Source organism: Mauremys mutica, chromosome 1, assembly GCF_020497125.1.
Source record: "Mauremys mutica isolate MM-2020 ecotype Southern chromosome 1, ASM2049712v1, whole genome shotgun sequence".
Taxonomy (NCBI): Eukaryota; Metazoa; Chordata; order Testudines; family Geoemydidae; genus Mauremys; species Mauremys mutica.
In genome coordinates, this window is record NC_059072.1 from 131,488,342 (window position 1) to 131,504,025 (window position 15,684).

General features: G+C 40.5%; 1 protein-coding gene across 1 annotated transcript in view; it reads right to left on the reverse strand.

The window, feature by feature from the left end:
• Positions 1 to 15,684, reverse strand: part of LOC123354280 (potassium voltage-gated channel subfamily KQT member 1-like) — an 824,442-nt gene that overhangs the window by 708,683 nt on the left and 100,075 nt on the right. The window contains exon 7 of the mRNA XM_044996134.1: positions 14,253 to 14,343. Within this exon, the coding sequence (XP_044852069.1) occupies positions 14,253 to 14,343 (91 nt within the window). The remainder of the gene's footprint in view (positions 1 to 14,252; positions 14,344 to 15,684) is intronic.

The window sequence follows — 15,684 nt, forward strand, 5'->3', positions numbered from 1 at the left end:
AGAGATCTCTCTACTCCCCTCTTCTTTCTCTGCCCTTCAAATGAAATACAGAGTAGTTTATTACTTAACACCCCTACACAGAGGAAATGAATGAAGATGAAAATGAAGGGGGTCAGCAGAACTTAGAATATGGATGGTATTATGCTTCCCATACTCAAAAAGAATAAAATATGTATTCTAATTGTATCATTAAAAGCAAAGTGAAACAGCTCAGCAAGCAACATTTCAGTAGGGGAAGAAACTATAGTCAAACTTTCACAATGAAATCTGATTAAACAGTAGAAAAGTTTAGCAGAATTTTTTTATCTTTACAGGAGAAACTGGATGGAACTTTGGGAAACATTGGATAATGAAAACTTAGAGCTGACCCACGGTAGAAATCAAGTGCAATGGCAGACAGAGTATACAAAATTGGATATACATTTTTAAAAACAGCAAATGTAGTGAGACTTCCTAATTATTTACTGAAGGAAAGTTTACTACAAGAGTAAAAACCATGATAATTTTTTGAAGAGGAAATTATCTGTATTTTTAATTATCTATCACCAAGCCAGATATATAAGAAAAGCATGAAGACATTATTGGAGCACTAAAATGGGAAATTATTTTAAATACATGGAGTCTCCATGTTAAAAACAAATTATGAACTCTAAAAAACAAAAACTTTATAATAAAAACTTTGTAGAAAGCATGTTCATGCTGGAAGTAACTAGGTTTCGGCTAGAATTAGGTGGCAATAAGGAAAATGGACAACACCAAATTGCACTAAAACATAGCAGTGATGCTCTATGATTGAAGATGACCATTTATATCATTGATATTACCACTGTTATATAATTGCAACAAATCTTGCATAAAGTTTATCATGTAAGGTGTTAATGGAAAAGTTACAATCTGTCAAGTATGATTAACCTGGTTTAAATCCATATATCATCTTTGTATCTAAAGTTATGAATATTGGCTATGATTTGTCTCTCAAACATGTATTGTGTTCCTGGGTGACACTCCCCAGATAGATTTACATCAGGGTTAGACAGCTATGTGTTGATGGCTCATTAAGGACACAACTCTCACAATGGGCCATTGAAGACACTCATTCCATCCAGACAGCTCTTCCAGAGGATGCCTCAGACAGTGAAGGGCCAATGACCACCCCTGTGATTCAGCAAAACAAGTAAGGGCATGTGATGTGGACATATGAACTTTGACTTCATCTTGGGTCAGTAACTTTCCATACACAGGGTCTGTGGGCTTTGTTTGGGACAGTTGCTTTCCATGCACATGGCATATGATATAAAACACCCGCTGAGACATCTTCATTTTGTCTTACTCCTGCTCCACTTCTCTGGCCTGTAGATTTACAACTAAAAGGAGTATCTTTAACTATGGACTGAGAATCTTCCAATCTTTTGGAAGTTACCAGAGAGACTTTTCCAAGCCAGCAGTCTATTCCATCACTGCTAGGATCCTGATCTATGAACACTGAAAAACACTTGTATGTATATGAATCTTTTAACCACTTATAACACTATTCTTTTCTTTTATTAATAAATTCTTAGTTAGTTTACTAAGGATTGGCTGACAACGTAATATTTGGGTAAGATCTGAGATACATCTACGTCTTGACCTGGGGATAAGTGTCTGATCCTTTGAGATTAGTACAACTCCACTGAAAACCCCATTCACCATATGTAACCTCTCACTATCTTAGACCTGTTTGTCTGGATGGGAACCAAGGGCTGAGATGCCTAAAGGGGATTGTGTTTGGCTTCTGGTTAACCAGTGTGATGCTGTGGAAGCCCTTTGATACTGGTTTGGTGAAGCTAATTACAGAATAAACCAGTTTTGGGGGATTGTCTGCCCTGTTTCTTGCAGTCTGAGCATAGGTGCCGACTCTGTGGGTGCTCTGGGGCTGGAGCACCCATAGAAAAAAATTATGGGTGGTCAGCACCCACCAGCCACCTGCTGATCAGCTGTTTGGCATGCCCTGCTGATCAGCTGTTTGGCAATGGGTGGGAGGCACTGGAGGGAGGGGGTGGAGCAGGGGCAGGAAGAGATGGAGTGGTGGCAGAGCAAGGGTGGGAAGAGGCTGAGTGGGGACAGGGCCTCAGGAAAGGGGTAGAGTGGGGCAGAGCCTCAGAGGCAGTGCACCCACCCAGAAAGAAGAAAGTCGGTGCCTATGGCTCTGAGCGTGGCATTCTCAGTGTGGTCCATCCCAGACACCCATCACAATAAATGGCAGATTGCATTGTGTCTTTGTTGATAAAAAGCAGATTTCTGCTTCACTGGGTAAGTGGATGGGTGGGAGAAGGAGAAGAGACAGACAGATTGACCAGCCCACTCTACCCATCCCTGCTTGTGTAACCCACTCACCTTCTGGGTGTGGTGTTCTGTCCCATCTAGTGGCACCAAGATCACTTAAAGAGAGAGAGATAAAATGAGTCTGCTAAGAGCCAGTTGGGTTTTAGCTCATGCTGTAGAGGCTCATGCACTAAGCTCCAGAGATCCCAGGTTCAATCCCGCCCACCAACAACAGGGGTCTGTCAGCATTACACTTGTAGACCAGGTGAGAAGCAAAAGCTCCTTCTAATCTCATTCACGTGAGATTTAAAAGAGCATCTGTAATAAATATTTGGAAAGAGTGCAAATAAACAGTAGTAATAAGAAGGAGGTCTAGTATCAACTATGGGAAATTTCATAATAGCCTTTCTCCCACATGCATTTGGTGAGGGTTATAAGAAAGGGGAAAGCAGGTGAACCCTGTGATATAACTATTTTTATATGGCAAGTGCCAGTAGAACCACTAATCAAAAAAATAAAAATACTTAAAGTGGGAGAAAAACGTCTACGTGTTTATTAAAATGTTAAGTAAAATTAATATGGACATTAGAGCAGCTCCAAAATTCAGACGTGTATTCCAGCCTGGAGTATGTTTTTGTGGCATTTCTCTCTCCACAATAAAGGGGTTTTTTTTCAAAAAAGTGAAGAGAATTTGTTGGTCTTCATCCAAAGCCCAATGGACTAGTATCCATATCAAAGAATTACCTCTATAGATACTTAGGGTGTGTGTACACTGCAGATGTAAGTGTGATGTGCAGCTCATATAAACATATCTAAACTAGCTTTAATTTAGCAATCTCACTAAAAATAGCAGTTATGAAGAAGTGTTGTAGACTAGGAACACACATATGTACACACACCATTCTGGGCAGGCTTGTACAGCCAACACTTAAGCCCTTACTGCTGAATCCTCATTATACTTTTAGTGAGCTACCTAGATTAAAGCTAGTGTGGATATGCCTACCTGAGCTGCAGTCACACCTTTGATTGCAGTATAGACATACCCTTACATATGCTTTCATCCCTATAGGTTGTCTGTCCAGAACAGTACTGACACATGCTTGCTAGGCAGTATACAGAAGGTCACACTGCCAATGTCTGACTAGCAGTCAACAATTTCTTTTGTTATAGGCATCCTAGCTTGAGATAAGTCATAAAACCTTTCCACCACACTTTCTTCTCTGTGTTTGTTTTAATAATTCAAGTTATTGTAAACATCGTCTGGAGCCAAACTACCGTTTCTACTCTAACAGACTTACCTTGTGAGATGCTCAGTGTTCTCACCTCCAGCTCAATTCCTCTGTCCACATTTAACCCTCACATACTCATTCATTATCATCCTCCCCTAGCATTCATGTCGTTCTTCCCTACCCCAGCATTTACCCAGACATTCCTAATGCTTCCCTCTTATTTTTTGTTAGGTGCCAAACAGCATGCTTGGAGAATAAGATAAGTCAAAGAACAAGCCCTGAAGAGTTTTTAATTTAAAAGAAACGTGCACATGCACGCAGTGAATGAGTGAAATTAAAATAATAGTAATCATTTAGAACATTTTTCTCACCGGGATGGCATAATGCTGTCAAGGGTTAGTATTCATGAACCTCATGCAAGAAGTGGAAGAGATCTGAATTAACAGAAGGAAATGGACAAAGAGATTATCCCAGCCATAGGAGGCATCATGAAGGGATGAAGAGAAGAGCAGGAAAAGGACTAATAAGACTAGCATCACTGGCTGTTGTAATTCATTTGGGGTAAGGTGGGGTATGATGATACAAGTGCAAGAAGAGACAGAGCCTTGAATCTGAGGCCAGGGACCTTACACATGGTTCTGTAGGCAAGAGGAAGCTTTCCCTTTACTTTTGCGTCAATCCATCATCAGTTTTCCCACACCCCTTTTTGGTTAGAGGTGAGGTTCTCCTTCTGGCTTTTGCAGAGTAGGCTTTTCCCAGTGCTCCCCATCCCCTCTTGGCAGCAGCACTAAAGAGACAGTGGTAGCCATCTTGCATAGCTGCCAGGAGAGGAAGAGGGAGGAGGCACTGGGAGCCCTTGCAGGAAGAGGTCTAGCCTACAAAGTCCAAGAGCAGAGGACAGGGCAAAGACTAGAGAACCAAGGTCCATACAGGGAAGAGTGTGTCTGATTTGAGACTATGAATTATTGTCCTTATTCTCTGTGTTTCATTAGCTGGGCTCAAATTTTCATAAGACTTTATTTCAAGTTTTCTCCAGCCAGGTGATTAACTAAAGAGATGAACAGAAGCAAAGCAGGAAACCCCATCACTTACCATTTTCCAGCATGGAACTATTAAACATTTGAGATCTATGTTACTCTCAGATTTCTTATGAGACAGTTCTGCTAATATAAGAATGACTCAGTGGCCATTCCTAGCAGCACTTGAGGTCAGTCTCAACTACAAAGTTTGGATTCAGAGATGAACTTTCCCAAAGCCTGAGGTCTGAGGGGATATGAGGTGTTTGGTTCAGACCCATCTCTAACTATAAATACTTGTAAGGGCTGAGGACATGCAGGGCAAAGTGTAGCCAAATGTTCTGAGACGTTACCATATTGCATTACATTTGCAATCTTGCACTTTTTACATTGCTGTACGTGTCATCATCGTGTTGTGGTGCACTGTAACTGTCATAATGAAGACAGAAGTTGATTTATCATGCAAAATATCATCAACTCAGGGACACAACAAAAGCACAACAAACCAACCAGAAATAGGAACTACTGCGCTTATTTCTAGAGACCTGTTCTTCTCTCATCTTCCCAACTCACCCTGATTGTCCATTCTCTTATATATTCCTATATATCCTATATTCCAGAGTGGGATTTTCAAAAGCATTCACCTGTTGGCTCATCTCTGCTGTTAGTGACGTCTATGGTAAAACTCCTATTGATCTCAACAGGAACATTATTGGACCAAAGCAGGTTGCTTTTGAAAGTCAGCAAGTGGTTTAGTTGTATACTTTCAGGTCTATAGACCTGTAAGTATAATAGAATATTTGGAATCCTTGGTACAGCAATATCTCAAGTGAAAAGTATTCATTAAAGAAGTGACTCTACCCAGAAAAGTCACAATGTAAAAATGACGCCTTCTTACTTAACATATCTGATCCCTACGAACATAAGAATGGCCATACTGGGACAGACGAAAGGTCCATCTAGCCCAGTATCCTGTCTTCCAACAGTGGCCAATGCCAGGTGCCCCAGAGGGAATGAACAGAACAGGTAATCATCAAGTGATCCATCCCCTGTCGCCCATTCCCAACTTCAGGCAAACAGAAGCTAGGGACACCTTTACCTGTAAAGGGTTAACAAGTCCACAAGTTAAGGAAAAGGAGTGGGCACTTGACCAAAAGAGCCAATGGGAGGGCTAGAACTTTTTAAAATGGGAAAAAAAACCTTTCCCTTTGTCTGTTGTTCTCTGGAGAATGAGACACGGAGCAGCAATGCTATAAGCAGGAATGCTGTGTCAGGCTTAAACTAGGTATAAAAATTCATCTTCCAGACCTAGAAAAAAATCATTGAACAGGGCATGTTTAGGAAGATGCAATTAGGTTTATTTCTGTTTCTTTTTTAAGGCTTGTGGATCTCCTCTGTGCTAACCCCCAGATGCTTTTGTTTGCTTGTCACTTTTTAAGATGAACCCCCAAGAAAGCTATTTTGGGTGCTTAATTTTTGGAATTGCTCTTTTAAAATCTAGCAAAAGCCCCTAAGTTCCAAATGTATTTTCTTCCCTTTTTTTTCTAGTAAAATTTAACTTTTTTAAGAACAGGATTGGATTTTTGGTGTCCGCCATTACATTACATTATGTAAATGAAATGGGACTTCATTTCATTTGACAGTTTCTCATCAAATACTACCTGTATTTTATCATCTTCATCCTCTCCTCCTTACTAGGACACAGAGAATCTCCATTAATAGAGCCTTCCCTAACAGATGTCTCTGTCCGAACCACATGCTCCTCTGCACCTGTCGGCTTTCCCCCAACCCTTAGTTTAAAAACTGATCTATGACCTTTTTAATTGTAAGTGCCAGCAATCTGCTTCCATTTTGGTTTAGGTGGAGCCCATCCTTCCTGTATGGGCTCTTCCTTTCCCAAAGGTTTCCCCAATTCCTAATAAATCTAAACCCCTCATCTCTACAGTTCTGCCTTTCTAACTGGCCCTGCACGTGGAGCTGGAGGCATTTCAGAGAATGCTACCATAGAGGTCCTGGACTTCAATCTCTTACCTAGCAGCCTAAATACCCTGTGGGCATAAGTCATCTGGTGAATCAAATAAATTTAATAGATAAATATGGAACTGTACTATTTCAGTTTTACAGGTGCTTCTGTACAAATCAAATTGAAGCCAGCCATTTTGTGACTAGTCTCCTTGATAGACAAAGGTGAATAAGAACATAAGAATGGCCGTACCGGGTCAGACCAAAGGTCCATCTAGCCCAGTATCTGTCTACCGACAGTGGCCAATGCCAGGTGCCCCAGAGGGAGTGAACCTAACAGGCAATGATCAAGTGATCTTTCTCCTGCCATCCATCTCCATCCTCTGACGAACAGAGGGACACCATTCTTACCCATCCTAGCTAATAGCCATTTATGGACTTAGCCACCATGAATTTATACAGTCCCCTTTTAAACATTGTTATAGTCCTAGCCTTCACAACCTCCTCAGGTAAGGAGTTCCACAAGTTGACTGTGCGCTGCGTGAAGAACTTCCTTTTATTTGTTTTAAACCTGCTGCCTATTAATTTCATTTGGTGACCCCTAGTTCTTGTATTATAGGAATAAGTAAATAATTTTTCCTTATCCACTTTCTCGACATCACTCATGATTTTATATACCTCTATCATATCCCCCCTTAGTCTTCTCTTTTCCAAGCTGAAGAGTCCTAGCCTCTTTAATCTTTCCTCGTATGGGACCCTCTCCAAACCCCTCATCATTTTAGTTGCCCTTTTCTGAACCTTTTCTAGTGCTAGAATATCTTTTTTGAGGTGAGGAGACCACATCTGTACACAGTATTCGAGATGTGGGCGTACCATGGATTTATATAAGGGCAATAATATATTCTCAGTCTTATTTTCTATCCCCTTTTTAATGATTCCTAACATCCTGTTTGCTTTTTTGACCGCCTCTGCACACTGCGTGGACATCTTCAGAGAACTATCCACGATGACTCCAAGATCTTTTTCCTGACTCGTTGTAGCTAAATTAGCCCCCATCATGTTGTATGTATAGTTGGGGTTATTTTTTCCAATGTGCATTACTTGAAATTTAATGTGGATAAATGTAATTTGCCATTTTGTTGCCCAATCACTTAGTTTTGTGAGATCTTTTTGAAGTTCTTCACAATCTGCTTTGGTCTTAACTATCTTGAGTAGTTTAGTATCATCTGCAAACTTTGCCATCTCACTGTTTACCCCTTTCTCCAGATCATTTATGAATAAATTGAATAGGATTGGTCCTAGGACTGACCCCTGGGGAACACCACTAGTTACCTCTCTCCATTCTGAGAATTTACCATTAATTCCTACCCTTTGTTCCCTGTCCTTTAACCAGTTCTCAATCCATGAAAGGACCTTCCCTTTTATCCCATGACAGCTTAATTTACGTAAGAGCCTTTGGTGAGGGACCTTGTCAAAGGCTTTCTGGAAATCTAAGTACACTATGTCCACCGGATCCCCCTTGTCCACATGTTTGTTGACCCCTTCAAAGAACTCTAATAGATTAGTAAGACACGATTTCCCTTTACAGAAACCATGTTGACTATTGCTCAACAGTTTATGCTTTTCTATGTGTCTGACAATTTTATTCTTAACTATTGTTTCGACTAATTTGCCCGGTACCGACGTTAGACTTACCGGTCTGTAATTGCCGGGATCACCCCTAGAGCCCTTTTTAAATATTGGCGTTACATTAGCTAACTTCCAGTCATTGGGTACCGAAGATGATTTAAAGGACAGGTTACAAACCTTAGTTAATAGTTCCGCAACTTCACATTTGAGTTCTTTCAGAACTCTTGGGTGAATGCCATCTGGTCCCGGTGACTTGTTAATGTTGAGTTAATCAATTAATTCCAAAACCTCCTCTAGTGACACTTCAATCTGTAACAGTTCCTCAGATTTGTCACCTACAAAAGCCAGCTCAGGTTTGGGAATCTCCCTAACATCCTCAGCCGTGAAGACTGAAGCAAAGAATCCATTTAGTTTCTCCGCAATGACTTTATCATCTTTAAGCGCTCCTTTTGTATTTTGATCGTCAAGGGGCCCCACTGGTTGTTTAGCAGGCTTCCTGCTTCTGATGTACTTAAAAAACATTTTGTTATTACCTTTAGAGTTTTTGGCTAGTCGTTCTTCAAACTCCTCTTTGGCTTTTCTTATTACACTCTTGCACTTAAGTTGGCAGTGTTTGTGTTCCTTTCTATTTGCCTCACTAGGATTTGACTTCCACCTTTTAAAGGAAGTCTTTTTATCTCTCACTGCTTCTTTTACATGGTTGTTAAGCCACGGTGGCTCTTTTTTAGTTCTTTTACTGTTTTTCTTAATTTGGGGTATACATTGAAGTTGGGCCTCTATTATGGTGTCTTTAAAAAGGACCCACGCAACTTGCAGGGATTTCACTTTAGTCACTGTACCTTTTAACTTTTGTCTAACTAACCCCCTCATTTTTGTATAGTTCCCCCTTTTGAAATTAAATGCCACAGTGTTGGGCAGTTGAGGTGTTCTTCCCACCACAGGGATGTTGAATGTTATTGTATTATGGTCACTATTTCCAAGCGGTCCTGCTATAGTTACCTCTTGGACCAGCTCCTGCGCTCCACTCAGGATTAAATCTAGAGTTGCCTCTCCCCTTGTGGGTTCCCGTACCAGCTGCTCCATGAAGCAGTCATTTAAAGTATCGAGAAATTTTATCTCTGCATTTCGTCCTGAAGTGAAATGTTCCCAGTCAATATGGGGATAATTGAAATCCCCCACTATTATTGGGTTCTTAATTTTGATAGCCTCTCTAATTTCCCTTAGCATTTCATCATCACTATTACTGTCCTGGTCAGGTGGTCGATAATAGATCCCTAATGTTCGATTTTTACTAGAGCATGAAATTTCTATCCATAGAGATTCTATGGAACATGTGGATTCGCTTAAGATTTTTACTTCATTTGAATCTACACTTTCTTTCACATATAGTGCCACTCCTCCCCCTGCACGACCTGTTCTGTCCTTCCGATATATTTTGTACCCCGGAATTATTGTGTCCCATTGATTGCTCTCAGTCCACCAGGTTTCTGTGATGCCTATTATATCAATATCCTCCTTTATCACAAGGCACTCTAGTTCACCCATCTTATTATTTAGACTTCTGGCATTTGTGTACAAGCACTTTAAAAACTTGTCCCTGTTTATTAGCCTGCCTTTTTCTGATGTGCCAGATTCTTTTTTATGTGACTGTTTATCATCTGATCCGGCCCTTACATTATACTCTTCAGTCCTCTGCTCCTGACTATAACCTGGAGATTCTCTATCATCAGACTCTCCCCTAAGAAAAGTCTGTGTCCGATCCACACGCTCCTCTGCAGCGGTCGGCTTTCCCCCATCTCCTAGTTTAAAAACTGCTCTACAACCTTTTTAATGTTTAGTGCCAGCAGTCTGGTTCCACTTTGGTTTAGGTGGAGCCCATCTCTCTTGTATAGGCTCCTCCCATCCCAGAAGTTTCCCCAGTTCCTAATGAACGTGAACCCCTCCTCTCTACACCATCATCTCATCCACGCATTGAGACTCTGAAGCTCTGCCTGCCTACCTGGCCCTGCGCGTGGAACTGGGAGCATTTCTGAGAATGCCACCATAGAGGTCCTGGATTTCAGTCTCTTCCCTAGCAGCCTAAATTTGGCTTCCAGGACATCTCTCCTACCCTTCCCTATGTCATTGGTACCTACATGTACCACGACCACCGGCTCCTCCCCAGCACTACACATAAGTCTGTCTAGATGCCTCGAGAGATCCGCAACCTTCGCACCAGGCAGGCAAGTCACCATACGGTTCTCCCGGTCATCACAAACCCAGCTATCTATGTTTCTAATAATCGAATCTCCCATTACTAACACCTGCCTTTTCCTAGAAACTGGAGTTCCCTCCCCCGGAGAGGCAACCTCAGTGCGAGAGGCAACCCCAGCACCATCTGGAAGGAGGGTCCCAACTACGGGAAGGTTTCCCTCTGCTCCCATTGACTGCTCTGCTTCCCTGGGCCTTTCATCCTCCTCAACAGCGCAGGGGCTGTCTGACTGGAGGTGGGACAATTCTACAGTGTCCCGGAAAGCCTCATCAACATACCTCTCTGCCTCTCTTAGCTCCTCCAGTTCCGCCACCCTGGCCTCCAAAGTCCGTACATGGTCTCTGAGGGCCAGGAGCTCCTTGCACCAACTGCACACATACGCCACCTGCCCACAGGGCAGGTAATCATACATGCAACACTCAGCGCAATAAACTGGATAGCCCCCACTCTGCTGTTGGGCTTCTGCCTGCATTGTCTCCTAGTTAACGGAAGGGTGGTTTACAGAAAGGGGTTTTGAAATGTGGTTCGGTTTATAGGTTTTATAACATCATATTTGTTGTTTGGAAAAGAGCTCCTTTTAAAAGAGAGGGCACATCTCCCTCAGCTGGCAGCAAATGGAAGCTCAAGACAAGCAATCTCACCAGTCCCAAAACCACAGAAGTGAAGTTAATACATTGTTAATCAGATAGGAAATCATGGCATGTGCCTGTCTTTTCCTGACTGCCAGAGAGCAGAAATCCACTCCAAGCCCAAGCAAACACCACAAGTAGAGCTATTACTACAGTCTGTGAGCTGTGCCAATCAACTTGAGTGATGAAATGATTTAAACCTCAGCAATAGGTTTTTTCTGATATATCCCCGTCATCTTTGAGGATATAATTTTACATTCAACTTTGAAGACTTGCTTTAAGAGCAATTTGACACAAGTGTCATAAGCACAGGAACATTATTTCCCCCCAGAATCAGAATTGTTTCAGCTGCTTTTATTTGAAACCTCTGACAATTTTAGTGGCTCTCAGATGCCTCTTTAGCCCCCTCTTCACAAAAACTTTCCTTTTAAAAGTTGTAGTAGTATTGTATTCTCCCCTTGACACATGCACATAATTTGCTTCAATGCCAATGGATTTCACACATCAAGAGAATAGAATGATGAGTTTTATAGCCTAATGGGTTTTTACTATTCTTTTTATAAGCTTCAAAAAGGCAGGGATAATGTTAAAATATCCTCTAAGTGCTACGCATAATGGGCCAAATTTGTCCCTGGTAAAATTCCATTAAGAATAATGATGTTGAATTTCGGCCATCATCTTAACCCCTCAAAAGGAAGCCACATTCAGGTCTGAATGTGTGTTGTATAGAATTCCCATTGTCAGGTGTCACCAACTTGGAAATGGTGAGAGTTACAACTTTGAAGTTAGATTACAACTTAGTAAGGGCTATATCAGTAGAACTAAATGCAGACCTTGAACAGGAAGACACCAAAAGCATGCTCTATCATCATTTAGCTCACTGTCAATGTAGAGCACAACACAACCTTCCACAAGTTACAGTTAAATGAATCTTCTCCAGTGTTAGCTACAATATGTGGTCTCATCTTTAGAAAGACAGCAATCTGCTACCCTTCTGCACAAGTAGCCATATAAATAGCCAATACCACAACTAGCCTTTTTGTCAGGTGAATTAAGCAGGGAAGCTAAGGATTCAACTCATGTCCCGAAAGATGGACCTTTCAGCTCAGGGTTGCAACACTTTGACAGACTGACATAGAGACTGTCTTAGTACTGTCACTGCCCAGGCTGTACCCATTTTTGGGGGGGGAGGGAACCCACAGGACTTGAAGTCACTAGGAATGTTAATCTGGCAGTTTTTCAACAACCACTAGATTCACTAAAAATATTATATATACACACATACACACACATGTAACCAGTATAAGAACAGAGGTCAACACTGACTATCACTCAGTATCACTATGTCAGGTTCTGACTCAATATAACTTACCATTACAGTATCTATTTATAAGGGTTTTAGAGGCTTGCACATGACCAACAAAACTGCACTTTGTTTGACTCTGAGTAAAGCCAAGCAACATTTGCTACAGCATTATCATTAGACAAATGCTTAAAAATAACCCTGCAAACCTAATGATGGTTTTAGTCAATCACATGTGAAGGCTGCATGCACTAATGAAGTTTAAGCTCCAGTGAAGTAAATGAGTACCTAGCTTTGATTCTCAAGCCAGCTGTAAAGCAAAAATCCATCACATTAGGAAATGACCATTAAAAAAAAAATCAAAATAGCTGTTGTGTTGTTACACACTGAGCTCAGCAGATCTAGGTTGGATATTAGGAAAAACTATTTCACTAGGAGGGTGGTGACGCACTGGAATGGGTTACCTAGGGAGGTGGTGGAATCTCCATCCTTAGGGGGTTTTTAAGGCCAGGCTTGACAAAGCCCTGGTTGGGATGATTTAGTTGGTGATTGGTCCTGCTTTGAGCAGGGATTGGACTAGTTGACCTCCTGAGGTCCCTTCCAGCCCTGATATTCTATGATTCTATGATCTGAGTTGCTATAAATTTACACCAGTGATTTTCAACCTTTTTTTCATTTGCAGACCCCTAAACATTTTCAAATGAAGATACAGATCCCTTTGGAAATCTTAGGCATAGTCTGCAGACCCCCAGGGACCTGTGGACCACAGGCTGAAAATCACTGATTTAGATGTTATGTATTATCATGGTGCAATTCACATCACTTCAGTAAAGGCTGCTTCATCAAACATTCCCATTATTAAATTTTCTTTAGGTGATGTGATAAGGGGCATTCTCTGGAATGCCCATACACACATTTTCCCCCATTTTACTTCCCACCAGCTTCAAAAATAACATTGTTCAAAATCATACATATTGTAACAACTTTTTGCGGTAATTGCTGTGCACATGCTAGTCACCTTGTGTTTATGAAACTAAGGGGTGCTGTATAGTTTGGTGTTCGGTAACCTCTCATCTGAATATCAGTAATTCAAAGCTAGCCTAGGACTGGTAGTAACTGAACACTATTACCATCTGAGTGTCGTTCAGTGGCCATTGTGAAATGAGTTAGTGACTTCAGTCCAATTCGAAATGGAGAGATGTTCCTCACCACCGCAAGATTGTCATCCCCTATTGACAGTGACAACAGTGAGACCAAGGACTCTGTAGATAAGTAATGTATATAACAATGTCCTTTTGCAAAATACTAAGTATGCTGCTTGATAAGTTCCCCAAGAAAAGCCTGAGACATTAGTAGATTAGTAACAGTTATAAATCCTGGCACAAAATTTATTTGGCCTAAAATCTGAAAAGGACAGCTTACCACTGAGACTCAAATATTTCTGAAGATCATAATCATTTAGCAATTTGCACTAACAGGTGCAAAAAAGTATTTAATAAGTAGTATTTTTCTGGAGGTAGGACACCCCATTAAACATTGCATACCTTGATATGTTTTAGCTCAAAAGTCATGGGCTTAAAAGAGGAATCACTAGGTGAAATTTTGTGCTTGAGGTTATGCAATTCAGACTAGATGATCATCCTTGTTTTTTCTGGACTTAAAAATATTTTAAAAATGAACACTGCTACACTATGAATACTCAGTTTCTGTAGATTTATAGAATAATTTCTAAATAACTTTATTTCTTCCTTAGGTTCTATATTACTTTTCCATAAGAAGCAGCAGCAAGTATTTTAAATTCCCTTGTCTTGCTAATGGACTGCCAATAGATTTCTCTATTTCCTTTCCTTGTTTTTCAGCTTACAAAAAGAACAACAATCGTTTTGTCACCAAAATAAACAATTATATTTTACAAAAAAGGAGTACACTTACCATCCAGAAAAGGGTCCCCGTGGCAAATTCTGAATAATGTTCTATAGTAGAGAGTACACTGAAAATTAAACAAATCAGCACCAGTAGAAATCTGTAACAAAAAACGGAAGTGTTTAATAACATGTCAAAGAGATGCTACACTGCAAATACTGATTTATCTAATGTTAGCCATCAAAAAAATGCTTCTGTATCATGTAATTTAATCATCCTTTTCTTCTGCTTTAGCTGAATTCAGTATTCTGGACATCCAGAAGTTCCACTTAAGTCCAAGGGAGTTTCAGATTTTTTTTTTAAAAAGCGAACTTTCATTACTTGTGGCTATAACAAAACAAAAACAAACAAACAAACAAAAACCTGATACAGACTTCAGTTAAATACCTAAAATTCACATCAACAACTCCTTCCAAAATAGACTTTTCACACAGTTACAATGGTTTTAAGTGAAATAACGCTATTACTTTTAGTCTGCAATGCGAATCTTTCAAATGGACATGTTAATTCTAATGGGCTCAGACACTCTACTAGAGTTAAGGGTTAAATTAATGTGACTGTAAGTAATTATTGAAGTAATGAAGTTAACCACTACAAAATACATACAAACCAGCAGAGATGTTTCTATAGCCATTGTTCAAGCACGAGAAAAAATGTCTCTAGAAAGTATACGCACCATTCCAAAAACTTGTTAGAGAATCAAAATATAAAATGGGGAAAGAATGCAAAAGAATGTTGTGCGCTTAAATGCTTAAGAATCAATGAAATACTCGTTACTTCAATAAATGCAGTATCTTATCACCCATCTCTGCACAAACGGTAACATGCAGAACAGTTGGTAGAAGTGTAACTTAATGTTTCACAGAGAACTCATGCCTTTACCACAGGTATCACAGGATGAATTCTTACTACACTTCTTACCACCCCTCAGGAAATGCAGGACTGAACTATACATCTGGTCCTACATACATCAGATAAGCCAAGAGGTTCTGCTCCTTTCATTTGGGTGGCCCAGAAACATTCATCCACACCTACTGACTCCTTCAACTGTCAAATCCTTTCATTCTAGGACAACAGTCCTGATCCAAACTCTCACCACAGCTGCCAAAGCCATCCACAAAACCTCAACCCCACATATAACTACCTGCCAAACTCTGCCCCCATCCCTCAACCTCTGTGGGTTATGGAACAAATTAGTTCAAAGAGCTTACAAGCGCCATCATGAACCTGGCACAGCTAGCCCAGTAACTCCAGACCAAAAAAAGCTTGCAAGCTCTGTTGGCTGCACTGCTTAAAATTCACAAAAATCAGCAAATGAAGATAGAAAGATTCTAACAATGTGAACTCATCTGAGTTGTAACAGTGTGTTATACTCCTGGTTTTCTTGTCAAAATGAGTATCTAAGTTAGTTATTGTTTATGTCATTAAATATATATGATAA